Source organism: Prenolepis imparis, unplaced genomic scaffold (assembly GCF_030444845.1).
Source record: "Prenolepis imparis isolate NDT839.2.m4 unplaced genomic scaffold, iyPreImpa1.0 SCAF_5, whole genome shotgun sequence".
Taxonomy (NCBI): domain Eukaryota; kingdom Metazoa; phylum Arthropoda; class Insecta; order Hymenoptera; family Formicidae; genus Prenolepis; species Prenolepis imparis.
In genome coordinates, this window is record NW_028141163.1 from 13,299,253 (window position 1) to 13,326,136 (window position 26,884).

At 33.5% G+C, this 26,884-nt stretch overlaps 3 protein-coding genes across 4 annotated transcripts in view; 2 read left to right on the forward strand and 1 right to left on the reverse strand.

Annotated features, from left to right (window-relative positions):
- The first annotated feature begins 1,957 nt into the window (after positions 1-1,957).
- Positions 1,958-4,491, forward strand: LOC145936856 (RUS family member 1). The gene is made up of 9 exons (XM_083039490.1): positions 1,958-2,158; positions 2,264-2,421; positions 2,582-2,742; positions 2,825-3,017; positions 3,099-3,214; positions 3,296-3,492; positions 3,566-3,825; positions 3,911-4,097; positions 4,176-4,491. The coding sequence occupies exons 1-9, from the start codon at positions 2,095-2,097 to the stop codon at positions 4,238-4,240; spliced, it is 1,401 nt and encodes a 466-aa protein (XP_082895616.1). The 5' UTR covers positions 1,958-2,094; the 3' UTR covers positions 4,241-4,491.
- On the reverse strand, positions 4,423-5,649 carry LOC145936860 (RWD domain-containing protein 4). The gene is made up of 4 exons (XM_083039504.1): positions 5,437-5,649; positions 5,005-5,114; positions 4,732-4,927; positions 4,423-4,640 (listed from the first exon to the last, which is right to left on the reverse strand). The coding sequence occupies exons 1-4, from the start codon at positions 5,539-5,541 to the stop codon at positions 4,476-4,478; spliced, it is 576 nt and encodes a 191-aa protein (XP_082895630.1). The 5' UTR covers positions 5,542-5,649; the 3' UTR covers positions 4,423-4,475.
- Positions 5,650-6,285: 636 nt separating this feature from the next.
- LOC145936854 (uncharacterized) overlaps positions 6,286-26,884 on the forward strand; it is a 48,911-nt gene continuing 28,312 nt past the window's right edge. Inside the window, exon 1 of one of the 2 annotated variants that reach the window (XM_083039489.1) lies at positions 6,286-6,429. Coding sequence is in view for 1 of the 2 variants with exons in the window: in XM_083039487.1 (XP_082895613.1) it covers positions 19,217-19,403 (187 nt within the window). In the remaining variant the exon portion in view is untranslated. Of the gene's footprint in view, positions 6,430-18,915; positions 19,404-26,884 lie in introns of those variants that run through there. The other variant, XM_083039487.1, reaches the window with a different exon arrangement.

Genomic DNA, 26,884 nt, shown 5'->3' on the forward strand with positions numbered 1-26,884 from the left:
TAATTGCTGACATTTGTGTAAGTATATTTATTACTCTCTAATATTTAACTGTATTTATATTATTAAAAATATAAATGTGTATATTACTATACACACAAGCATACATTAAAATATTGGATATTATATTGACATTACTTATTTTTTTAAGTATCGCATAATAAGCAGCCGTCATAATAGCTGATGGATGCATATTGCAATACAGTTTCCAACCATTGTTTATTTGAAAATGCAGAGATTAACATTGATACTATCGTCGTCGCTGTAGCTGAATTGAACAACAGAATCTTGCAATTACGGAAAGAAATTGTTGCATTTAAAAATGAAAATGAAGATTATTTAATTGTGGGGTGTAACTTATCAAGGTAATAAATGAGAAATTAAAAGGCTTTTTTGCTCACAAATTTTTTTGCTAATTGTATATGGATAAATGAGTATGTAAAGAAGTATATATAAAATAAATATTAATATAAAATCGTTATAAAATATATGTAATATATAAAAATATTATACCTAAATACTTGCGCATAACATATAAATATTAAATTTAAATTTGAGATAAATTTGGTCTATATAAGATTACCTTCATAATTTAGAATCAATCTCTGAAATATCATTTGATATAGTTTTATCATTAAAGTGTGATTTATTTTTCCTGTACAATTTACAAAATTTAAAATCATCGAGGCAAACTACAATTTATATGTTTGTGCGCGCGTGTGTGTATTTGATTATCGATTAACGCTCTTCATGCATGAAAAACATTTTGATTTTCTAGTTTAACACCATCGGAATTTAATGATTCGACGAAAAACGAGGAGAAACGAACGGGTGCACAGTACGAACTGCAAAGAAATTTTAAAGGAGACGATTCGCCAGGCTTCACTGATTTATCCGCTCGTTTATCATTCACGAAACGTGCGCTGGAAGTAAAAGCGCCGATCGAGGCGATCGTATTTAAAGAGGATTACCCGCGTGACGATAAATCAATCGAAGATGATGAACGGCCAAATAGATCGCGCGTGTCTGAAGCATCGGGAATGTATCGGAAGTCCATTTCGGATGCTGAAAAATTCGAAAAAGAAATCAGCGAGAGATCGGGAAACATAAAAGATGTCGGAGATGTAAGAATTTCATGTGTTGTGGATGAAAAATTAAAGAGGCCCAACAATAAGTGTCAAAATGAAGTCATTAATGATATATATTTCAATTATAATGTTCGGAATGTTAACACATCAAAAATTAAAAGAAAAAAAATCTCCAGAGGTGTACAATATACCTTGATCGGATGTCAAAATAATCACCACGGGCGATTTCTTATTCTGAGCTGTTTCGGATTGAAATCGAGCACGAAGAAACATAATTTGACGCAAGAAATGAAAAAGAAAGAAGCTTTAATGGATAAAAAGAAATGTTATGTCGGATCACGAAACGAAGTGAACGAATCATTAGATGCGACGACACTTAACAGCGATGAATCTCATAATGTAAAATTGAATAATACAGATATGAAAAAAGAAAGATTTGAAAATGATACGAAGAAAATAGGAAAAATTATTTATAAACATGGAATAAATTGTAAAAAATTATTCGCACGATCACAAAATATAGATGACGATGGAAAACGGAAAAAGTGTAGCAACTCGAAAAATCGTAAAGTAAAAATAAATCCTTTCGAAAAATTGTGGCCGGGTAAAGCCTTAACGCGTAAAAATAATGTGAAAACGCAGCGAAACAAATTGCCATGTAATTTTAATATCATTGACGATTCTGAAAATAATAAGGAGATCGCTGAATTCAATTTCAAAAATAATCGAATGGATGGCGCTCGTAATCGCGAGTGTGACGTATTCGATTCGAGAGTTGAATGGAATATAAATATCTTTGATCGTAGGATAAATTCGAATAATGCACGGGAAAGCGCAATTACCAATTCTAATGGAGAAAGTATCGCGAATAAGGTGAAAGAAAGATTAGATTCGTGCATCGTCGAATTAAACGAAATTATCAGTGATGCCTGTGTAGTATTTGACAGCGGAAAAAACGCAGCGGGAAGAACAGCTGATCGAGTGTAAATGATAACCCTCTTTGGTAAACATGGGCGTCTTATTTAGAGAAAGCTACGGAAATGAGAAAGAGACGATTTACGTCAAATCAGAGGGTAAAAATCTTTTCGCAGTATTTTTTAAAACATTCAGGAAAATTATCTTTGTACATCGATTCTTTTGTTAGCCGCATATTAATCTGCATGACACCTGTTGGTTAGATGGTTCTGGCTTGAACGAGATGAGATTTGACTCGATCGAAACGCAACCCATATGTTCCCGGATCGTATCCATCGTTAAAGAGATATTTTTGCCACAAGGATACCCAGATAGTGTGCATTCCGATTATACAGAATATCAGATATGGGACACGGTGCAAGTAAGTTGAAATTAAATAAACTGTTTACATATGTTTCGCTGTGCCAATACAGTGACAAAATTGTGTCTTGAAGAAGTTTATAAAAAATCTCTTTTTTTCTTACATTATTCAGCAAAGAACGCAGACAATGATTTACAAAGACTGCATTTATATTTTACAGGCCTCTGCGAGTACTATAATGAACACACTTGCGACCCATTCTATAATGATAGGAATAGGAGTTGGAGAGTCAAACGCTACACCCTTGGCAGCAGCAATAACATGGGTTTTGAAAAGTGGTGCAGGGATGGTCGGTAGTATAACGTTTGCATGGTGGAATGGGTAATAAACTAATTTCACACATTTGTAATTAAAATTTGATTGATCAAGGTTTGATTGAAATGTATTTCCTTCTCCGTTATAGAACCAAACTAGATGGACAATGTAAAAAATGGAGGCTATTTGCTGATATTCTGAATGACATGGCAGCAGGAATGGAATTACTTGTATCATATTTCTCATCGTATTCCGTTGTAATTCTGTGTATCTCCACCATTATGAAGTCTCTTGTCGGTGTTGCTGGTGGAGCTACGAGAGTAGCACTGACTCAACACCAGGTGAATAATCATTATTATAAACATTATATCATTAATACAAACATTTATAGTTTTAATGATAATATTACTTTCCTGTCATAGGCAGTACGAAATAATCTGGCTGATGTTGCTGCAAAAGATGGGAGTCAAGAGATGTGTGTAAATCTAATCGCATCATTTATTGGAATCTTTATATTGTCTTTATTCCATGATGGACGGTATATATTTAATATATTTAGTATATTTTATTATATTATATCATGAATGTTATTAATAATGATGAAGTCATATACATATAGATACTTAATAGAATTGTATCTCTTCCTGGTGGCAGTCCATCTCTATGCAAATTATTCGGCGGTTAAAGTGCTCTGTTTAGATACACTCAATGAAGATCGTCTGGCCATAAATATTAAAAATTATATGATAAATGAGCGAATTCCTGAACTCAACAGAGTGAATAAAGAAGAATCGGTATTTCTCCTCGGCAATCCTAGTAAGACACTATTATGACTATCTACTTTCACCATATATAAGAAATTGTAACAAGTTGTAAATATCATTTTCAGCCAAAAGCATATGTGGGTTTGATATCAAAATTGGTGTTTCATTTGCAAGCATTCTAAAGAGAAATATAATTTCATCTATGGAAATGGAATTTTTGTTAAAATTCTTTGAGGATAGAAAATATTTAATAACAATAGATATAGAAAAAAGGAATATATTTATAATTCTTAAAAAGGATATACAACCAGCTGAAATATTAGAAGCATACTTTTATGCTTCCATGTGTGGATTTTACATTTGTATGGCAAAAAAAATCCCAATTGTGAGTAGCAAAAACTTTTTTACATGTTTTATTATTAATATAATATTGTAATCTGTTATAATGTAAATGTTTTAATATTACGCAGGATATATTGTTGAGATCTGAAACATCTGAACCATCGTACCCGTTGTTGAATGTACATATTCTTTATAAAAAATTTATGGATTCAAATAGCAATGTACAATTGTCAATAGCTATCCAAAGTATCTGTGCTACAGATTTAATTGTCTCTAATGAGTATAAAGCATTCCTTAGGAGTTTGGATATAAATGGTATATACATAGTTGCATTAATTTCAATATTTATTTGTTATTATAAGCAAAGATATATAAAACTATTAATAATTTCAGGATGGAAAACAGAAACAAATTTATTGGCAGTTGATGCATGGAAATTTTCCGTTGATAGAGAATAGAGAAAAACTTATTAAAGGTAATATAAACGATTATTTATATATAAATAATTAAAAACTGTATTCTTTGTATTAAAATATTTCTTTTAAATAATATTGGAATAAGAAAATAATGATATGACAATAAGAATAAAATCACTTTAGGAAATATATATAGGTAAGGAAATTGATTTTTTTTCCAACAATTTATAAAAATATAACATGCCTTTTATTGCTGTACAAAATGATATGACTCAAACTAAGATTCCTCTGATCTAGGTCCAGTTTGTGATAAATGTTTTACTATATCCACCCAATTCCATCCTCGTGGTCTTTCACCTTTGCCATCTGCTTTATTCCATTGTCTACGCTTCTGTGCTTTAGTTAAGTGTTCCTTTTTAGGTTTTTTTACCATTTCTTCGACCTTAAAAACATCACATATCATCTTATTCTATTTTACTTTATTCTTTCTAATAACAGTATACTAATACGTTGTGTAATATATATTTATATACTTGTTGGTTCTCGTCCGTAATCTTTAGTTTACTAGTATGCGAATTTATATCGGTGATTGAGTCTGGTTGCATAGACACTAAGTCTGTGTAATGTTCTTGGACAGACTGAAATAATGTATACGTCATAGCACTACCTAACCATTGCTCAGCCTCTGCCTCTATAAGACTCACCACCTGGTCCTTTACTTCTTCCACACTATATATTCCAATTATTCATCTTTAATCAAAGTAATTAATGTAAGAATAATTGAGCGGCTGCTTGGCTGCACTTACATATGTTTATTGTAAAATGTGTCCATATTGATAGTAGGTTTCTCTGTAGGATATGTTGCACCCCATGATATTTCCAGTAGAAATGATTTCATATCATTATCCTCGCCATACTGTGTAACAAAGTTATTGTATGAACAATCTATATATAATAACATTATGGTGAGATTAGTTTAACGTATAAATAGAATACATGTGTGTGCTGTTTAAGATTGTTTTCTATTTTCTGTAATTAAAAATGAAGCAAGCATATAGTCAAATGAAGAAGATTATGAACGAAGAGGAATAAAGAGATATTGTTGAATATGTGTTGAAAATAACAGCTGCAAAGAATAGAACTTGTTTTACATTTCATTTCATTTCTTTATGCTAAGTTATTTCTCAGGATATAATAATATTTAATTATAACAAAGTTATGAGAAGTAATTCTCGTACCTTGTATTGAAATGTCGTAGGTGTCGGCTGTTTAAAAGCCGGATCGCCGTCATAAATCGAGAGTAATACTTCTCTTTCCTCTTCCTGGAGTTCGGCATCGCTCATCGCCCTTTCCTTGTGAACTAAATATCACAACAATCGTCGAAGAACTACTTGTAAGTATATTATTATTGCGCGATCACATGCGAGTTTTAGGTTAAAAAATTGTATAATTTTGTTTTAGATGAAACGTGGCCAGATGGCGCATAATCCGCTATTTAGCTACGCCCAGTTCGTATTCTTGCCTTCAGATGTCACTGCTTGCACTAATTTGGCGCGCACAGTTCTGCCGACATTACACACATCGAACATCACGTATCTCGTATCAATTTTGCCGCGTATCCGATAACAGAGCTTAACCCATCGCCAAAGTTTGCACTCACGTAATTAAACGATAATGGATATTGTTGAAGTTTTATGCAAATTGTGATTCTACACTTCAAGCGATTTCACAATTTAACGGCGCAAAGCAGGTTGGTATAAGTACCTACATCGTTGATCGTTTTTATATTCAATTGGTTAACACAACTCCGCGATCAAATTAATTAAATAAAATTGTTGAAAAGACTTAAAAATTACGAAAAACATACAATGTTTTACATATAAGCCATTTGTTTGTGCTTCAAATATATTGCATTATTTATAAATCCAAAATTATGTGTATAACGACGATGTATGAAATAATAATATAAATATAAACTGTTAACACAGATTTTTTGAGAAAATAATAATTTATCTAGTACTTTGTTAATGATACATTGCGATTTCTGTTATAGTTATAATGCGAGCTAATCAGAACGAAGTGATCACGGATATGCTATCTTGGAAAGAAAAAAATATCTTGGACAGCAAAATATAAAGGAGCAAATCTCGTCCTCGGTTGCGGAAACGCAGATCTTTTCCACTGGCACAAATTGAAGGATCGCACGACGACGACGGCGAGATATGTGCAAGGTAAGTTATTTCCCGCAAAATTTAATCGCGCGAGTTATATATATACGTACATATATATATATATATATAAACGAGAAGAGAACCTCGTTCGTCGAAGTCGGGTTCTTAGAGTTATATGTACCATTTAAACGGGAGATGTACGATCACTTTTCGCGTTTTCGATGTCCGGTCGTGGTGCATCGGACAAAAATGGACAAGTAGGAGTAGCCTCCCTCCGCGTTTGGCCATATGCCATCCTGGTAAATACTACCGTATCATAACGCGAGTCGGAGAAATGAAGCGAAAAGCAGATAGTGGACCGATGAGGGAGGCGGTGGACAAACGAAAGGTACATGATGTCGCGGATTAATGCGACTTTCCGTTCGTCTCTCGCGTTCTATTCTCCAAATCTTCCCCGGTAGTTTCCGTCCGCGCGTCGTAAAGACGACGACGCTGGCCACTTTAATTATGTCTCGTTCGAACTACCTAATCTTTTTTATCTCTACACTGAGAGAATTTTCTCTTACAATTTACCTTGAAAATCATGGTAATCACGGTATGGAAAGAATTTTATGAGAATTTTTCTGATTAATATATTTATCACAATAAAAAGAATATATATCACAATATAAAATATAAAATATGTTTGATTAATTTTACTACGCAGTTTAGTAAAATTAATCAAACATGTTTTATATTTTATTGTGATAGATATTATTATTTTTTATTGTGATACAAATATTTATCAGAGAAATTCTCATAAAATTCTTTCCTTACCATATTGTCCCACGATTATCATGATTTTCAGGGTAAATTCTAAGAGAAAATTCTCTGTGTGTACTTATCTGACATCTTTAAAAGTGAAAAAAGTTATATGGGTGCTATTTATGCAGCTCTAATATATTTTTATTGCTGTATAAATCATATTTGTAATAATGTGTGCACATATTTAAGAATTTCAAATTCGTTATAAGAATTGGCAATTCCCTGCTGCTGTTAGAATTTTGAGAGACTGCCTCGATTTATTCAATATATTGAAAAGAGATTATATATACATATATTGTATATTATAATTTATCCAATTTATTTTAAGACATTCTTTTATATTTTATGCTGAAAGAGAGAAAGAGAGAAGTTCATATTCTAATTTATTTTTCTTCATTATATATTCAGATTATTTGTAGTTTCCATTACATATTAAATAATCGTGAAATTAACTGGAACCTAATTTTTGATATTTTGATCAACTTTTTACTCTTGTATTACGATCCAAATATCAAATATTAAATCTATTTATAAGATTTACTTAACAATGTTTATTCAATGCCGTAATTTCAACATTTTTATTTTGGAGAAAGATGGATGCATTCTCATTAAATATAGAAAATTATATTAAATATATAAAAGTTGATTTCTCCCTGAATAATATATCTGCAGGCAACATTTTTGCTTGAGAAATTTCTGTTTGACTTAATCTTGTTTAAAATGTTAGTACAAGAGTTTTCTCTATATTATATATTATTAAAGATCCGTTAATAAATGCAGATAAATTGCATTTATTTAATTATTTTACAATCCTCGATGATGTATTTTAACATCGATTGTTTTAATTTTAATTTAATTTAATTATTCGCGACTGTATACGGAGCATAAAATTACAACGTTACATAAGTATAACTCTTGCTATTATTATATTATCGAAATATTACAATTCACGTAATATATTGTTGAATTTTAATGCACGCAACAAGCTCATAAGCCACTTGTCACATTCCATTTTCCACAAAGCAAATTCGGTCCTAATAAAATGTGCGAGTAATTACGTGGTAATTAATAATTATGTTGGCTGGCTGTCAATATTTATGAACGTACGCGCTCAGAAGTTTATTATATCGCAACTGATGTGTTTTCTCTTGCAGCAGCATTTTGACGGGCGTAACAATGCCGACGTCATGTGGTATCAAAACGTCTATTAAATCTGCTACACTAGAAATCCATTATGGAAAATTGCGATAGTAAATGGTTAGAGGCAAATTTAATATTATATGTGTGTCGTGAATTCGTTCTCTATATATATTATTTCTATTATTTCGTTTGCCATTTCTTCCATTGTTACGATTATACAACACGATAACATTAACAGTTATAGTACATACTCTACATTCTTTATATATTATCACTATATCTTTTTAATTTTGACAATTAACGTGACAAAGATTTATAATATTATTTTTTATCGAAAATTTTGAAGTTGCGTGGCATATTTGTGCGAACGTTTTCTTTTTCATTGTCGTATATTTCAATCTCGTGATTTTTTTTCCAATTATTTCGCGTCTTGATATACATTTTTAATTTCACTAGAACAACACAAGCGCGCCATTCCTCGATTTTATATAAAAAAGAATGATATTTTAATATAAAGTTTGTTTAAACTTGATTAAAATTTTTTGACAGAAATCAGCTGATTAAAATATTAATTTGCTAATAAAATTTTACTATAAAAATATGTTATAAAAATTGAAATAATAATGTTATCAATAATATGTTATAATACTTTAAACTCGAATAATATTTTTGATAGAAATCAGCTGATAACTGTCAAAAAATATTAATTAAGTTTAAAGTACTATAACATATTATTTACAACATATATTACTATTTACAATTACAATTTACAATTACAATTTACAATTACAAAAATATGTTATAAAAATTAAAATAATATGTTTTAAATAATATGTCATAATTTTTAAAACTCGATTACAATTTTTGACAGTTATCAGCTGATTTCTGTCAAAAAATATTAATCGCAGATAAGGCATTATAACATTATTTACGCAACATATAACTATTTTAATACAAATATAAGTGATAGGCCTTAAGAGCCGAACGCGGATGTTGATGCGTATTCCAACGAAATTTTAATTTTTCGCTGGAATTAAATTAATTGTGCACAGGACACGAATTTTACTACTTGGTATACTGCCGCGTTCGGCTCTTAAGGCCTATCACTTATATTTGTATTTAATACGGAAGAGCCTTAATAGTAATTCTTATTATTTATTAACTATTTTAATATTTTTAACATATTATTATTTTAAAATTTAAGTAATTAATAATAAATTAACGCTTTATTAATATTTTTGACATACATCAGTTGATTAAAACGTTAATTTGCTAATTCAATTTTAAAATAATATTATGTTATAAAAATTAAAATAATAATATGTTTTAAATAAAATATAGTACTTTAAACTTGATTAATATTTTTTGACAGTTATTAGCTGATTTCTGTATCATTCTTTTTAACATAAAATCGAGGAATGGCGCGTGCATAGCGCGCGCTTGTGTTGTTCTAATCCCTTTTTAAAAAAAGGAATGTTAAGTCGATTCTTGCAAGTATTGTTGCCTCTTTTTCGCGATGTTGATTAGCTGCCTCGATTTGCGTTGTGCGTTTTATTCATAGCATCGAGAGACTGTCATCGCGAGAGTTAGCATTTCGACAGTTTGTTCAAAATAAAATAAAATAAAATAATAATATGTTTTAAATAATATGCAATATTTTAAATAATATGTTTTAATACTTTAATTAATATTTTTGGCAGCTGATTTCTGTCAAAAAATATTAATCGCAGACAAAGTATATATTATAACATATTATATTATTTACAACATATTATTATAATTAAAATAATAATATTTTGTAAGTAATATAATATGTTATAATACTTCATCCGCGATTAATATTTTTTGATAGAAATCAGCTGATAACTGTCTAAAATATTAATCGAGTTTAAAGAATTATAACATATTATTTAAAACATAATATTATTTTATTTAATTTTATTTTGGACAAACTGTCAAACTGCTAACCCTTGCGATGGCAGCTGCTCGATGCTATAAATATAACGCGCAACGCGAATCGAGACGGTCAATCAGCATCGCGGAAAAGCGACAAAAATGTCATTACCATGCCTTTTTTAGAAAGGGAATTGAAGATTTAGGGTATTTTAAGACGCTGCCCTATATATAGTATTTGTCATAGTAATTTGCACGGGCACATCTCAATTTTCCGATTCCAATCTAACGAATATCCCTCGTGTATGTTCCCTCATACATCCCACCTCGTACGATCTCTCTACTTTTGCATAAAAACAACGAGATCTCTATTTCTCGATCGATCGATCAACCAACGCGTAGAGCCCTGATCATCATCAGCTGCTCCGGTTTTCTTCAGCATCTATGCTATATCGCGCGCGGTTTTCGCTCGAAATGCTGGGCGTATATATCTGAAAGGACTGCAGGCGCCGTATCGTCGCGAGCACATCGATCAGAAAGAATATTGCCGTGTGCTGCCAGTGATTCAGAGTAGCAGTACTTTCCTCAGTAAGTGCCGAGCTTAAAGCTCGCCACACACCGACGACTTATGATACGAGAATATAGCTTGCAAGATAAGCACGAGATATTACCCACGTTAGGCGATCCCTCCATCGCGGATATTTGTATTCATAGTGAGAATCCGAAATTTCGAATATTTGCGTCCTCTTAAAGCGGGATTTTTAAGTGTGTTCGAGAAGAATCATTATTTCATACAGAAAAATATAATACTTTTATATGAATTTTCAAAAATTATTCATGCACTCGATTCTCTTTAATTTTTGTTAAAAATTTTATTTCTATTATTTTCGGTTTTGTGCACATTATTTAAAAAGTTTGTTTTTGGTTTTATCTCTAGAAAGGGGCATAGAGAATGGAATTAAATTCACAATAAATGGAAATAATTTATTATATAAAAAGATGTTGCCAAGGTTTCATTGTACCGGAAAAAAATTATACCAAAGAAATTTCGTGCATCCTATTTAGCATAATTCCAAGTTAATCTACACGGAATTATGCGATTTAAATGACTTTAAAATATATGCAACGTGTAGCTTGTTTAGGTCTTACTTGGCGGTGTTTTATATGAAATATTTCAGCGAGGTAACCGAAACTATAATAACCGCGACCCAATTTCGCAGAAGCTTAAATATGATTTCGTTTCGTTACCAGAGAATTCTAAAGAGCATGTTTCTCTGACCTTCTTTCGCTTTAATTTGAAATTCCTTTGGAGTTCATCATCTTTGAAATTCCGTACGCACTGGAATGACGCCAGTGCTACGGTTTGCGACATCTTTAATCTTTAACTCCCGCGGCGTCATATGGCACTGTTAAACTTTGCCATATTTCGTCTTGATAAATTCGTTAAATGGGTAGACATTAGAGGTAGTAATTTAGATATACTACCCTCCGCTATCTAATTCGCCATTATTACGTATATATCCTACTTTGTAGTAAGTAAATATCATAAGAAAATTACAGAGAATTTTCAATTATTTTCTCTTTATATATTTTTCTATATAATAAGAACGTAGAAGCCCAAAATAAAGTTTCATTCCTGTCCTTTAAAATTTTCATCACAATTTAATATTCAAAGTTAATAATTATCAGAACTGACATAAATTAACTTAAATAATCTCATTCAAACTAGATACTAGATAATAAAAGTATTTCAAAAATCTATGATTTTTAAGAGGAAGACAAAAACTTTAAATCTTTTTATTAAAAAAATATATAAGTATCTATATAATATAAGAGACAACACAAATATTATTTAAAACAAATGGATAAAAAATAAATATTCTTAATTTTTTTATTCAAGCTGAATTAAGCATTATTGAGAAAAATCTTGACAACATTAAAAAATAAAAATTTGATCGTCCAATAAAAAAAGTACCATCGAGATAGATTTTTTCTTCGTATTACGACGGATTCTCTTACACACTCAGAAAACGCCCCGATAGAATTCCGTGAAATTTTCAGTTTTCCCCGGTCGCGAAAGGGTAAGTCCTAGGAGCCACGTAGATCGTGACCATCGTGGCTTTCGCTCCGCGCTGGCCTTAACCCTCTCCGGCCTTATCCCTCTTTGCACGAGATAACTCATGAAACATGGATCTGGAGTCGCCCTCGAAGAAGTTATACGAAAGAAGCCGACCGCCTGCCGCGCATCGTCGTCGTCGGCGGTGATCACCGACGTGACTATGTGCGACAGAATTCCCCGCGTCTCTCCATCCGTTACCCGATCTCGTGCCGCGACAAGAAATCGTTTTCCTGGCGCTGGTGCATTCACGGAAATTAGCGCACTTCACTGATGCGTGCTCTGCACTCGATGAGAGATGTTATCTATCTTCTCGCACGAATTTCGGTTCGACGATAATAATAATATAATACATACACATTAATTATCTTAATTGATGTCAGATCATTTGAGTGAGAAAATTTACCGCAAAACTTAGCATTCTATGCTAATTTAGCATTATTATTATTTTTTATTAATATTTTGACACATTATTTATATTACTAATGCTTTTAATCGTAATTAACTATATCAGATGATCTGTGTTTAACAGACATATCTTAACGCTACAACAAATATCACATTTGCAATTATTACGATATTAGAGTAATTTTGGGAGGGTGTGAATTTATATTTCTTACGAGATAATTAATTGATGCATTTCATTATATTGAAAGGCTAAATGTCCAATTAAGGAGCTCCTTAAGAATTGCTATTACGTCATGCTATTGATTTTCGAAACATAGTTTCTTCGATTCATCTTTTTTTTTTTAATAAAACCCTTCGACGTCACCTTTGGAAACGATTCGCGCCGCTCATCTAACTTCCGCTTTCGCATACGTTAATGATACTCCATACGTTAATGACAGGTAGATAGAGAATGAAGCAAAGTGCTATCCGCAAACGCGCGGGAGCATAAAATCAGCGAGCCGACTTCCAACTATTGCGAGAAGCGTGGAAAGTTTCCAATTTCAGAATCGGAAATCCAGTCGTTTCGTCGTGAAGTTCGGCTCTCTCTTCCTCTTTCTCTCTGGTTCTCTCGCTGAAGTTCTTTGTTCAGTCAATGAATTCTCGTTCGGGTGCCGCGTGCATAGATCAATGGACACCTACTTCGGCGAGAGACGACGAGATTGCGAAAGTTATTCGCATCTTTGACATTCCGAAAACAACGACCTGGAACGTCGAACAGAACCAATTACAGAAGGTCTCTCATTTGGTCGATAAGAATCGATATCGGGGAAACTTATTTAAAGCATGCTTGAAATAAATATTTATAAAATAATAATTTTACCCATTTAATTTAATCATTATCGCGTTTTACATCGCACGTTTATATCCTTATTCTGCATTAATGAAAAGAAAGAAATATAGTTTTCTAGATATAGAGAACCATTTTGAAAGGACATTAAATAATATTTTCTAAAGATGTTAAACTGTAAATTAAAATTGTTTTTTCTGATAACATATTTATAAGCTATTTTCCTTCATTGTTACTTATAACAAAGAAATTTTGCTAATTAAATATTTTTGATTGACAAATATGATGTATTAAACAAACGATCTTGATAGCTATAGTATGAGAAATTTAGACTTTATTAAAGATCTAGTATTTATAAATTGTATCTGAACGGATAATAGAGAAAACGATGAAAGTTATCCAGTATAATAAACTCTACTCTTTACTATAATTTTTCATAATGAAGAATTTGCACATGCTTTAAATGTAAGAACAAATATTTAGGAATTATTTTTATTTGCATTGTATTTTTATTGATAGTTAATCTAATAATACCCAATAAATAATATGGAAAATTCAAATACATATCATGACACTTTCTTATCTAGATTGTTTTTTTTAACGTTAATGAGATTATTAATTGTCAATCTCTCTTCGTCCATTTAAAAATTTAGTAATTAAAAAGGATATAAAATAAATATTTGTAGAGAAAAGAAGTGTCTACTCAGTTTGACTTCGGAAGAAGTATACTTTGTGCAAGCATACTTTGAAATCAACCTGAGATGACACTGAAGAAACAAAGACGAAGAGTAGAATGCTGAAAAAGAAGGGGGGAGGGAGGAGGGAAAGATGAAGAAGGGGAAATTAATCGTAATCTCGATCAAAGCTCGATGAACCTCCATCTCATTATAAAATACTCGATACTCACGGGAGGTCGGCTTTCGTTTGAAACGGCTCTATCTTCATGCGAAGCAGGGCGACCAGATGGCTACGCGGCCATAAATGGATGATCTACGATGTAACGATCTCTTCACTCTCGTCTCGACATCACAATTAGCCTCATAGGTAGACGCAGTTGCGAGTCGAGGAGTCGTGCAAGGGTGTGAACAGATGTAACGATCAATGTTTATTCTCGTTTAAATGGAAATTCTGAATATATATTAACAACGTAGATATAAAATGAATATTTATACAAAAATAAAATAATCATAGAAGCACAAAAACTTAAAATAATCAAATATATATAAATAAATATGTACATATAGAGAAAATAAGTATAAAATATATATAAAATTATGCACAATATTATATTTAATTAATATATCATATATATACAGTAATATTGTAGACATTATATTAATTATTATATAAATGCTATTGTGAATTCTGATGCACAATACATCTAAGGATAAACATTTGCTGTCATGTTGTGCTGGTTGACGATCGATCGTTAATTCGCAGCACGATTTAAAGTTTAAAAGAGAAGAGCAACATTGTAACATTCTTATTGTCGTATAAAGTTGCCCGTTAAAGTTGCTCGTATAAAATTGCTCTGTTTTGCGACGAGAGCTACCATGGTTGTTGATCGCGCGAGCAGATCGTTCAGGCATCTCGTGGCTCCCAGGATTACAAGTGAACCTGTGTTTTTTTTTTTTTTTTTTTGCTATTAAGCTCCATGAGAGGCTTCGTGTACGCGTTCGAGACTCCATTTCCCCAGATTTGTCGGACGAGCAAGATAGATAGACTTGTTCACGCTTTTCTCTACCGTGATCTCGAGTTCTCTTCTCATTGGTCATCCTACGTACGAGTGTTCGTGTCACATTTGTTCATACTTCGTAATATTTGCCTATTGCAAAAACGATTTCCAATATATTTTTTAGATCAACTTTTTTCTCTTCTTTTAATTAATACAATACGATATTAAAATATCCAATTTTTAGTAAATGTATTTTCCACGATACTTTTTTAGGATGACAAACTATTTCAAGGAAGACATTCAATTTATTGCTCAGCTTGAATTAACATAAAATGATACTAAATTGTTTAATCAATTTTATATCATCGATTGTTGTAAAAGAGATTTTTTTCTAGAATTGGACGTCATATTAAAATGAATAAGATTTATATAAATTCTAGTATCAAAAATAAAACTTTTAAAAAAATTTTGATTTTTTAATATTTTCTCTATATGCATATTTATTTATATATTTGTACAATTATTATAAATGTATATAGGTATAAGTTTTACGTTTTTACAACTATTCTATAAATTTTTGGTCATAAACATTTATTTTATATTTACGCACTCAACGCTCTTAACATTTCGGATAAAAAAAGTGTTGAGTTGGTTAGCATTTGAAAATATTTCATTCAAATTACAAAACGAAGCAAGTGGAAATTCTTTTGGTAATTTCTTCTGATAAATAATTTACAATATATTTCTATTTTCAATCGTCAACCACCAGTTGCCTATTTCTACCGGTTCGAACTCTGGAAGTGATCTATTTTGGGTCTAGCGTAAACGAAAAGCCATGCGGAAGCGATTCTAGTTAATGCATTTATTCACAATAGCTTTTCCTGACGCGCGAGGAAAAAGCAGCGGCATAGCATTCCGACACATTGTGCCATCCATTATTGAAAATTTGTGAAAATGCGTGCGCCGCCGCGTTCGCCGGAAAAGTGTATCTGCGCCCCCGTGATGGTCTCAGCTGCGTCCAAACTGCTTTCAGCAGGAATCAATATTTCGCGAATGCCTCGCGCGAAAGGTTTTACGGCTGACAGTGCGGCCTTTACAACGCAATGTAGTTTGTCGCGGTATTGCAGCCAAGAGGAAAATGTCGAATACACTTATATTTGGGTGAGAGCCAAAGCACGTGTAAAATATTGCGACATCCATTACGGAGGAGTCTTCAGAAAATATAATCGATATATTAGATATGCGAAATGATCCTCAAAGTACTATTCTGCTTCATGTTCTTATTTTCATCGATTTTGCTCCTTTTTAAATAATTTTATAATATGTTATATTATTACAAAAAATATCATATTATTATTATACATGTATTATTAATTTTATTACATTGAAAAATTATATGCATTTATTCAAAGATTTCGATTACTTCATCTCATTTAATCTCATGCAAGAACAATCAATGTTTTTACATTTCTATAATAGCTTTAATTGCTATAGTGGCGTAATTATGAGGAGGAAATATCGTGCAATTTTAGCGAAAAAGGGAGAAATACTTATATATAAATTAAGTAGTGGAAAATGAGTCCGAGATCTTTGCGTCGAAAGGACAGACGGCGACGTTTTGCGGGAATTGTGCCGAGAAAAGCGGGAAATAAGTGACAAAGGCGACGTCTTGGGTTTGCGTTTGCATCATGGAAAAGACAAAGCGAACGGGAAAAGACGACGGGAAATAAGAAAGAGCTTGTTCCCTCGTTCCTTCTCTTTCTCGGTGAAATTTCAATAAATCCGCGAAGGAAAAATCTTGGTTGCGCGAGGATAGGGACAAGGATGGCGAAAGGAGCTCGCAAAAGGATGAAACGGCTAAAACGAGGTGTTGTTTTCGTCCGAAGAGACGAAAATAACGAAGCTATTTAGAGGTAGCACCGAAATAAAATTATCGCGTGTCGTCCGCACGTGCGAGAGCCGCGGCACGAATGGAGCGATGAGGTTGTTTGCACGCGAAGGATCACCCGGCGCGAGATGCCTTCTATAGAGGAGAGATGCGGGATAAACGGTGAGGCTTTAAACGTGTGGGAAAACATCTCATGCGGCGGATGCTAAGAAACACAACACGGTAGAGATAGGGTAAATGAGGGAGCTGGAACAAAAAGGCCAATGTGCGAAAAAGTACCTACCTGCTAGTGTCAAAAAATACGGCACGTCCGCCTCTTTTAAATTTCTTTGAGTTAATTAACTCAAAGTTCCTTCTGAGGACTTATTTCTGCAAATTGATCGTAAAATCTCAACTTTTACCGTCATTATATTTCCCTCTACTATTTTAATGCTAATTAAGATATACATCTTAAAATAAAATGTGCATTCTTGGCGAATATATACATATTTGTATATTTCTTTCTTTTTCTTCTTCTATTACATTATATTTTTATGGTTTTCGTAAAAATATAAATGTTTTTTGAATGTGTGTGTGTGTGTCATGTATTTAAGAAATGTAAAAGTAATTAAAAAAGTAGCAAATTAATTCGTAAACTTAAATATATCTTCAAGACATTTCTTTTGGAATAAGATATGTACGTAACATGCAATTAATTTTTTTAAAATTAATAATATATATATTTTTTTATTATTCATATATTAATATTCTACTATTCATCTTAGCAATTATTTATGACAAAGGAACGTAATATTGCATCTATTAATTGTAACATGCATAATATTCTACGCATAATATCAACTAGAATAAAATTATTTTTTATCGTTTAACATCATGCAGTTTTATGTACAAATATAAATGCTATTTAAAAAAGAGTAATCAAATTGTGCACTGCAGGATTTTAATATTGTATAATGTTGCACTCTTTGTCGCCCAAGAAGTTTGCTAATTACTCCTAAGATTCTTGACTCGTGATAAAAGTGGGTGTCAAGGCGACACTGTGCAGAAGCTGTCGAGATTGGAACTCTTTGTGTTGCGCTTTTACGAAAACTTCGTGCTGATAGTCGCGTACAATCTATGTAACTTAACGAAATAAGGAGATTGCGGGGAAATAAGAGAAATAGACTATAACACATACACACACGAGTCAATGCATAATTACGACACACACTTTGATATTAAACGATACAAAATACGAGAGAGGAAAATAATCTTGCACGAATTTAATACAAATAAAGTTTCTACGGTTCTTCAGATGTCAACTAATTTTTCCAATTAGAAATGAATATTTAATTATGTTATTTTGGAAAATAAAATTCATTTAAGACATCGTGAATTGTCCGACCAAAACGGATCACATTACATCTCTAGAAATTAAATTTTTCGTAAATGTTCGCCAATTAACGGTAAATCGAATGTAAGGCAAGAAAGGGAGAGGAAAGCGAAGGAGGTGAGGAATAAGAGACGTAGAGGAAAAGGCGATGGAAGAGAAGGAGGAGAAAGACAAGGAAGAGAAGGAGAAGACTTGCGGTAGTAGGAGAAGGATAAGGAAGAATAAGATGGAAAAAAAAGAAGAAGAGTAGGAAGAGACGGTGTGGAGAGAAGAGAGCCAGGTACACAAGAAGCGAAAGAGAGACGTGCGTGCGAGAGAAGAGAAGAGAAGCGAAGGGGCGAAGGGGCGAGAGGATGGTCCGAGAGTTGGGTAAGGTGAGGACTCCTATACGGATAAGTACCACTCACTTCATTGACTCGTGCGTACGCCCGCACGTCTGTCAGTCCATCCTCACTCACTTCGCCCGGCCCGGTTGCCGCAGACAACTCGCGATACCCGAGAGTACAACACCGGTACAAACACCATCAAATCCCGCCGTCGCCGCCGCCGCCAGCGACTTTAGAGGTCTCGAGGTCGCAGGCAGCGCGCGGTGCAACCAACGCGTGACCTCTGTGCGAAGAGATCTGGGAGGGTCATCACTCGCGTCTCTCACGGCACGGTATCGGGTTCTGATTGTCCCGATCCCTCTACGGGCGCCGTAGGGCCCGTACCTCGTCTCGGCGATGATCAGTGCGTGCCCGGACCCTTCGCAGTACTGGAGAACACAGAGCTCGATCGGCGCCGGGATCAAGAGGATGACCTTGGCGCGCGTCGTTAGGATCTCGTCGGTGGTCCTCGTGTTGCCGCCGTTGCTGCTGCTCGTCGCGGATGAATCGCGGGCGCAGGCTCATCCTCGCGAGATCAAGCCAGGTGAGAGCGGTACGGTGATGGATGCATGCTTTTAACTCATTAGAGACCCCATTAGCGACTCCAGTTTATCTCGCTCATGATTTTTTCCCGCGCTTCTAATAGAATCAGATTCATTTTCGTGTAAGTATTAATTTAAATATGAAGTATCTCAAAAGAAGCTTTTACCAGCTAGGTTTCGATTATGTTGCATTCAAGAATAATTATTGCGATGTGGGCGCGAACATTTTAAATTATCGAAGATAAACTGTAACAAAATATATTGACCATAAATATAGTCCTGTAATATTTTTGTAAACAATGAAAAATATTTAGTGTCGATCGTATAACAAAATTTGCGTTGCGTTTTCCATCATCGCGTCGGATATTATGCATGTCTATAAATTGTATAATATAATATATAATATATACTTCCATATATGTATAGGTATTATTATATTTTAGAAGACCGTGAGTCTCAAGCGATACTTTTTCCCATGTGTCGTGAGAGCATCTATCTTAATGACCATTGTTTTCAATCGAGAGATCTATGGATCATCTCTTGCGCAACTATAGGTCCAGGGTTAATACTCGATAAGCAAAACGTAGTTTCTATCGAATTAATCATGAATCAATTTTTTATCCTGCTTAAAATAATAATAAACACACTCACATAAATATTATATAAAATTTATTAATATTATTATATAAATTATTATACATAAATATTTTAAATAATATAATATAATAAAATTATATTATATATGTATATAATAAAATTTTATATTATTTTATAATATTATTATTATTTAAAATATAATATTATTATATAATATTATATAATATAATATAATATTATTTATTTACAATATTTATGTATGTATATATATATAATATTAATAACATTTATATCATTTCATTATTGTCTCACTATTTTTAATTTCATAAAAGCTGAGATACATTTAATCAATTAGCTATCTTTTTCTTATTGTTCTCATAAAAATGTTCAATCGAACATTGCCATTATCATATTAAAATGCGCATGTACCATTCAAGTATTTAAGAAACCTTTCGTTCGATTTAATCACGTCCTTCACTTACCTTTAAAGTAAGAACGTTCTAAATTGCGTGGCCTTCATTTTCGTCGCGTGGCTTTGATTAATCGTACCGCCAGAATGAGTGGACGGATTTTCCTGGATTCTCATCCGGTCGCAGCCGCCCGGATTTCCATTCTTGTTCGGCTTTTTCCTGTCTTACATCTATTATCTCGCGTCACTTTAAAGTCGCGGAACTCGTTCCCTTTCTCTTTAGAGCCGACCTTCCACCGTAAAAAAAAGAAACCAATAACAACCTTCTTTGCAGTAACATTATGTCTCTTGCTTAATTACTGTCACGAAAGAGACACTTCTCTGTTCATACAAAAATGTGCAATTATTATATTACGTAAAGTAATAAAAGTGTTTTTCCTGTTATAATTTGTAAGTTTTCTATCGCTTTATGTGTATATGTATGCACAAATATTGAAATTTGAATATATGTATAAAGGGATTTTTTAAAGGAGGATTTAAATTTTTTAAAGGGATTTTATTTAATTTTGTAATCTTTTAAAAGAGAGACTATACTAGATTCTAAAAATTTTATATATATAGTTGTTTGTTTAATAGAAAATGCCGGATTATAAAATCTTTTTAACAATTTTAATATGCGATATAGGGAAACTTATATTTTTTTGATAAATATAAATTATTTAATATACCTATATGGTAATATATTATAAGAGGTCACTAATAAATAAAACAGTCAATTTTAGAGTTGTTTCTATTGATAAAATACAATTACTTGCTTTGTTTTTCCAATTCAATCGCTCGGATCTTTCTTTTCTTCTCTTTCTCACTCTCAGATAATTTAAGTGATTCTTTTTTCCACTTACCTTGTGCGGAATGGATCTTATATGGATGTCCAGGCTTGACTGGCTCTATATATCATTTCTCTTAGAAAATTCCACGCCCTTCGCCGACGTGACCTCGTGCCAAGTCCTTGATATCTCGCGCAAGGAGTATCTTGGCAAGATGAAACAGTATTGATACAATGCCATTACTGAAGCCCGTTATGCCAAAATGTTTGGCTCATCTTGCGCCATGACGGAGGAGAATCTTTAAATGATCTTTAGTTGCGAACGCCTGCTATCCCGATAAAGATTGTTCGTTAGATTGCACATTGTAGAACGCAAGCTTCGTGCATTAGCCTCTCTCCCTACATTTATTACCACGCTGACAGATCTTACAATTTTTGAATTAAATTGTTCAGATATACAAGAAATAATTCTCAAACTGTGTTGTTTATTAAAATTCGATGGAGAAATGGCAAATATTTTTTTAGGGATGTTTGCAAGTATATTGCATTTAATGTATTTTTCCTATGTATTTCAATGTTTTTTTTTTCTGTACATCATTTTCTATTCTTTTCATTTAAAAAACAGATTCTCAGAATATATTACAATCGTAATTAAATTGTAATGACGTTAATTGATATGCAACTGAAAAACATGAAAAATACATTAATCAATATTTTCGTCATATACATAAACGTCTTAATATAATATTACGATATGAGAAAATAGCGAATAATTTGATACCAGCGACTCGATAGAAGAAATCATAATTGTCATCCAACGAGACAGAAGTATGACAGTATCGTAAAAGTGAATAAGGGTAGCGATGGCAAAAGCCACAATTTTAGAAAGTCGATTCATCACTCGGGGAAACTATGCGAGCTATCGAACGTCACATTCCGTGATCGTCTGTTAGAAAACGATAAATCTCTAGAGACGTCAACGAAGGATCATCGCGAGAGAGTGCAGTCGACAAACTCGATCCGGCACGCGAGCTTGCAACCGATTGCCGATTGCAGTGTGTTGTAGCACAGCATGTAGTTATTTGTCACGTGCCGATTGGAAAGATAACTTCAATCGTTGGCGGCGGCGCCTCTCAGTTTTTCCGCATCTCCCCTCTGGAAAACTGGAAATAAAGACGACGCTGCAGTTTTGTCGTTGTCATTGCTAAATTACATCCCGCTGGCGTTTCGTGCAACTCCTAGCTACGTCATGCCGCACTTCGATATGAGAACTGTCCTGGTTTATTGGCTGTCGCATATGCGACCAAGCAGCTGTTCTAATATCATGTATTTCGTGTACTAGTCTCTCTTCCTCCCCTCTCTCTCTCATCTCATGCCAAAGTGGATACATCGCTGTCGCGTTCGATGAAGTTACTGGCCGGAAGTGCGAACGGATGGATTCACGTCGTCAGTTATCACATATCGCGTTGGCCAATTCTTTGAGAGGAGTCGAGATTGCGCGTTACACGCGCGTGTCTATGGATTGAGAAAATTAATTTTCTTCTCTGAACAAAAATAACGTATCTGAATACTGCAAAAATATTTTTTGCAGAAACTAATATACATTCGCAATGTAGCTCACGCGCTCGTAATGATTTCCGTGAAATAACAATTCTTTATTATTCGCGCGACAAAAGAATAATCGAGGCTCTATTGTATGGGGTGCCTTTTTGTCTTAAATATAATTAAAGAAACTTATATTCAATGCCTATCGCAAATAATTCTGTTTGCCTTAAGGCGTTCAATCTCGCAGCGCGTGCAAAGTATATCGCTGGGAAAAATAGCACCGGGGAGATATCAAAAAGGGGTATCACAATTTCCTCCGTATTTAATCCGGCGCAATAGTAATTATTATTACGCTTACCGATGCGATGCCGCGCGCGCGAACCGTAGATACATAATAACGAAAAACATTAAGATAAATAACGTTTCGATCCCACGACGGCGGCGACACGCAATGTGATTGCGTGATAAATTACTTGTGGCAATGATCGCGATCGCGAATGAATCCGGCACGGGAGTTTCAGTGAAAATAACAGTGATTCTGTTATCCGGCTTTTTGTTTATTATCTTCTCGGAGTATGCATCGCCAGCGTTTGATAATACATCGCGGGATACGATTCCTTTAAAATATCTCAAATTTTCTTACATGGTATTATCTTGTCCAGAAAAGAGAAAATTGAAAGAATTAGGAAAATTTTATTCTAATTATATGAAAATTTTTATTATAAAATTTCATATAACTGTGATATTATTGTATGATTTCTTTCCCCTTTCGGCGTAGGATTGCATGAAATTTTTAGCTTCGAATGATAAAACTTGGAAATTAAGTACCCGAGAAAGGAACTTAATTCGCGAAAACCTATTCACGTTCCCATGCTAATAAATCGAAAATGATTGATGCCGCAGTGTATTTTCGTTACGAGAAAATCAACTCCGATATCGTCGAAGAATCTGTCATGAAAGATTGATGCGCGTTGGGGGCCACGCGCTGTACATTTTTCCCGATATGCCTTTTATACCCGCGAAAGTCTCGCGTCATTGGCAACATCGTCTATTCCGACGTGTATATATACGTTCGCTGTAAACTCGGGCAATTTCCTCGTGCCGCGGTCACCCGGTATGCGCTCTCTCGATGTCCACCCTAATTACCCGTACTGAGAAAACATAATAATGCCGGCTTGGAAAAACTAGTACAAAGTATCCGTTGTCGTGCCTCCCATCGTGTCGTCCGACGAGCTCTCGTGCGCAGGGGCGGACTTTACGACAGATTATTATCGGAGAAAATTTTTATATAAGACCTCTCTTGCATAAGAACTCGCGCGCAGCCGTTCTACGGTGGAAGAAAATAGAAAAAAATGATGGCACGAAACATCACGTAACTATTACGTAATTTTAGGTATACACACAAATAAAATATGTATAATCAAATGTATAGTCTAAGATTGAAGTAATTGCAAATGGATTCGAATGCTACATATAAAGCGAATGATTTGTATTCAAACAGTATGCAATCATCGCGATTAGCGTAAAACATTTTCTTAGAATATATCTATAACATGGAGGATAATTAAAAGGCTTCCGGAAATATACGTATCTCAACCCCTTGAGCTATTAGGAATTGTCGATTTTCCCAGAATTTCGATAAGCTCTAGGCAACTCCGCCCCTGCTTGTGCGCTGAATGAGTTTCTTCTGGTCCATATCTGACTAAATGTTGGCAGCTGCCATAGGCGTCGATGGTCGAGTGCTCACCTCCACTATACTCGCATCCGGTAATGTTTGGTAGCAGCTTGCCGGGTTACTTCAAGGAGTAATTGCTCGTAATTGCGCCCAAGGTGTAATGCACTTTGAGTTATTACTTGTCGTGGCTGCTGCTGCTGCTGCTGCTGCTGCTACTATGAGAAGTGAGGTGATTGAACTATCGTAGCGAAGCAACAAGCAGTTATTGCAGCGAGTTACAAACGTGCAAACTGCGACAAATTGAAATCACGGAATGTAGAATTATGACATGCACAATAATTTCTCGATTAATGCACACTCCAATGAAGTCATTGAACGAACGTCAAGTTGACACACACGATAATCATCATATATAAAAAGCGTAAACGCAAGGTGAATAATTTTGATAAGTTTCGATGAGAAAATAATAGATAAAGTGAATTCAAAAAATTGACTGATATAGAATTTATTGCATCTCTTAATTTTGCGAAATATGATTTAAATTAGTTAAGTACGAATAGCGTGTTAGATTTGAAAACAGATATACAAGCCTTTGTAAGGCTTTTGTGGATCGTAATAATTATATTAACAAAGGCCGATTATGAATATATTAGCGCCAATCAATATTATTCTCGTTATTATTCTATATCCTTTAGATTTTCATTTTCGTGTTTTATAGCAAGAGTTAATTTTCTCTACGTAAATGAAGAAGCAAAAATTACATGACCATATGCCGTAATATAAGCATAATTAATATTGTTATACCACTCTCTCTCTCTGTATCATATTCTCGTGAAAATAATGATGCCTGCGCGGATAGTGCATTGAAGCTAAAATTAATGAAAATTCGTGATGATATTGTTTGGATTAGCGATACATTATGCCACATTGTGCTCGCGTCTTTGTATTTTTTGCGTAGTAAAGGCATCGTCTCTACTAAAATTTTCATAATATTCATTGACAACAGGTGGGAAAGCTCCGCTGATCACTTTGAAGGATTATTTTATTATTAAAAGTTTCGGATAAAAATGACGAAAATGCGCGTCTTCCTTTTCGACGAGAATTTGTGTTATTTTTCGATAGGAAAGCCCGGGATCTGAAAAATTTCGTTATACGTCGTTCTTTCGTAATTTTATTCGCGTGAGACAAACACGCGATGCGTTATTGTAACGGAATCCCCCTTGGCGGGATTCAATGAAAATTCATAACAATCTTGTGCATCGATGTTATTGAAATTACTACTATTCTTTCCCCTCCCTCTCTTCTCGCGTCTGCGATTTTTTTCTGATGAAAAGAATACGTTTCCCTCGGCACCGGCGCAACGGTAGAATGGAAATGCTAGAATCACGTTAGTGGAAATTTTACGGTACACCTTCGTGGAAGAGTATATATAACGTCGGGTGAATATTCATAAAGTCTTCGCTTACATTGTTTACCCGGCTCATTGTGATGGAGAGAATTCCGCGACGTTTGCCTAACCTTTCGCTCGCAGGATCGGAATTTTTGTTCAATATTCATAATGACTTAATTGAAACGACACTATTTTTCTACGACGAGGAAAATTGTGTAATTTCTACAAGAAGCGTGGGCAATGAATTTATTTGTGCAATTTCAGTTGTTATGCAATTACAAAATGCATTGTACATTTTCCATCTTTCTCTATCTCTCTTTTATTATTATCATTATTTATTATAGTTGTGTCCGTAATGCTAGAATAAATCTCATAAATATAATAATCTATGCAATAGAATACAGATTGATAATTTAGTATTATCTATATATTTTATCTATTCGTTATATAAAATCATTAATTTATTTATTATACATAATTATTTATCTATTTATTAACAGTCATTTTTTCTCTCAAATTTATAAGTGAAAATCTTTTCATTTAACTGCTCCGGCTATTATCGTATAATCTTAATCGTAATATTGTAATGTGATAATATTATTTATATACAACACTATACCAAATAATTCTGCATAGTAATGCAATTCACGTAGCGCACGTAACGTAAAAAAAAGTTGTTTAAAAATAGCTGCTTAGCGCGTCAATACACGAACAAATAGTTTAACTGTCCTTGTTAATGACTCTTCTTTAAAGAATATAGTTTAATGGGTTAAATCAATCAATCTGGAACGCGTGCGTGCAACGAATTAATTTATATTTAATTTGACATCATAAAAGAGCGTGTTGCATGCGAGCTAGCGAATAAATCCAACGTAAAACGGTCTTTCCATTGAAAACTTTAAGACGTTAATTAGTTGGCGTCATTAGCTGAAATCATTCTAAGTAATTTGCGCGAGTAATGACGAAACTAGTCTCCGTCGTAAAACCGCTCAACGGGGATTATTCTTGCTACTCGGGATAATTTATAACGGCGGTTCTTTC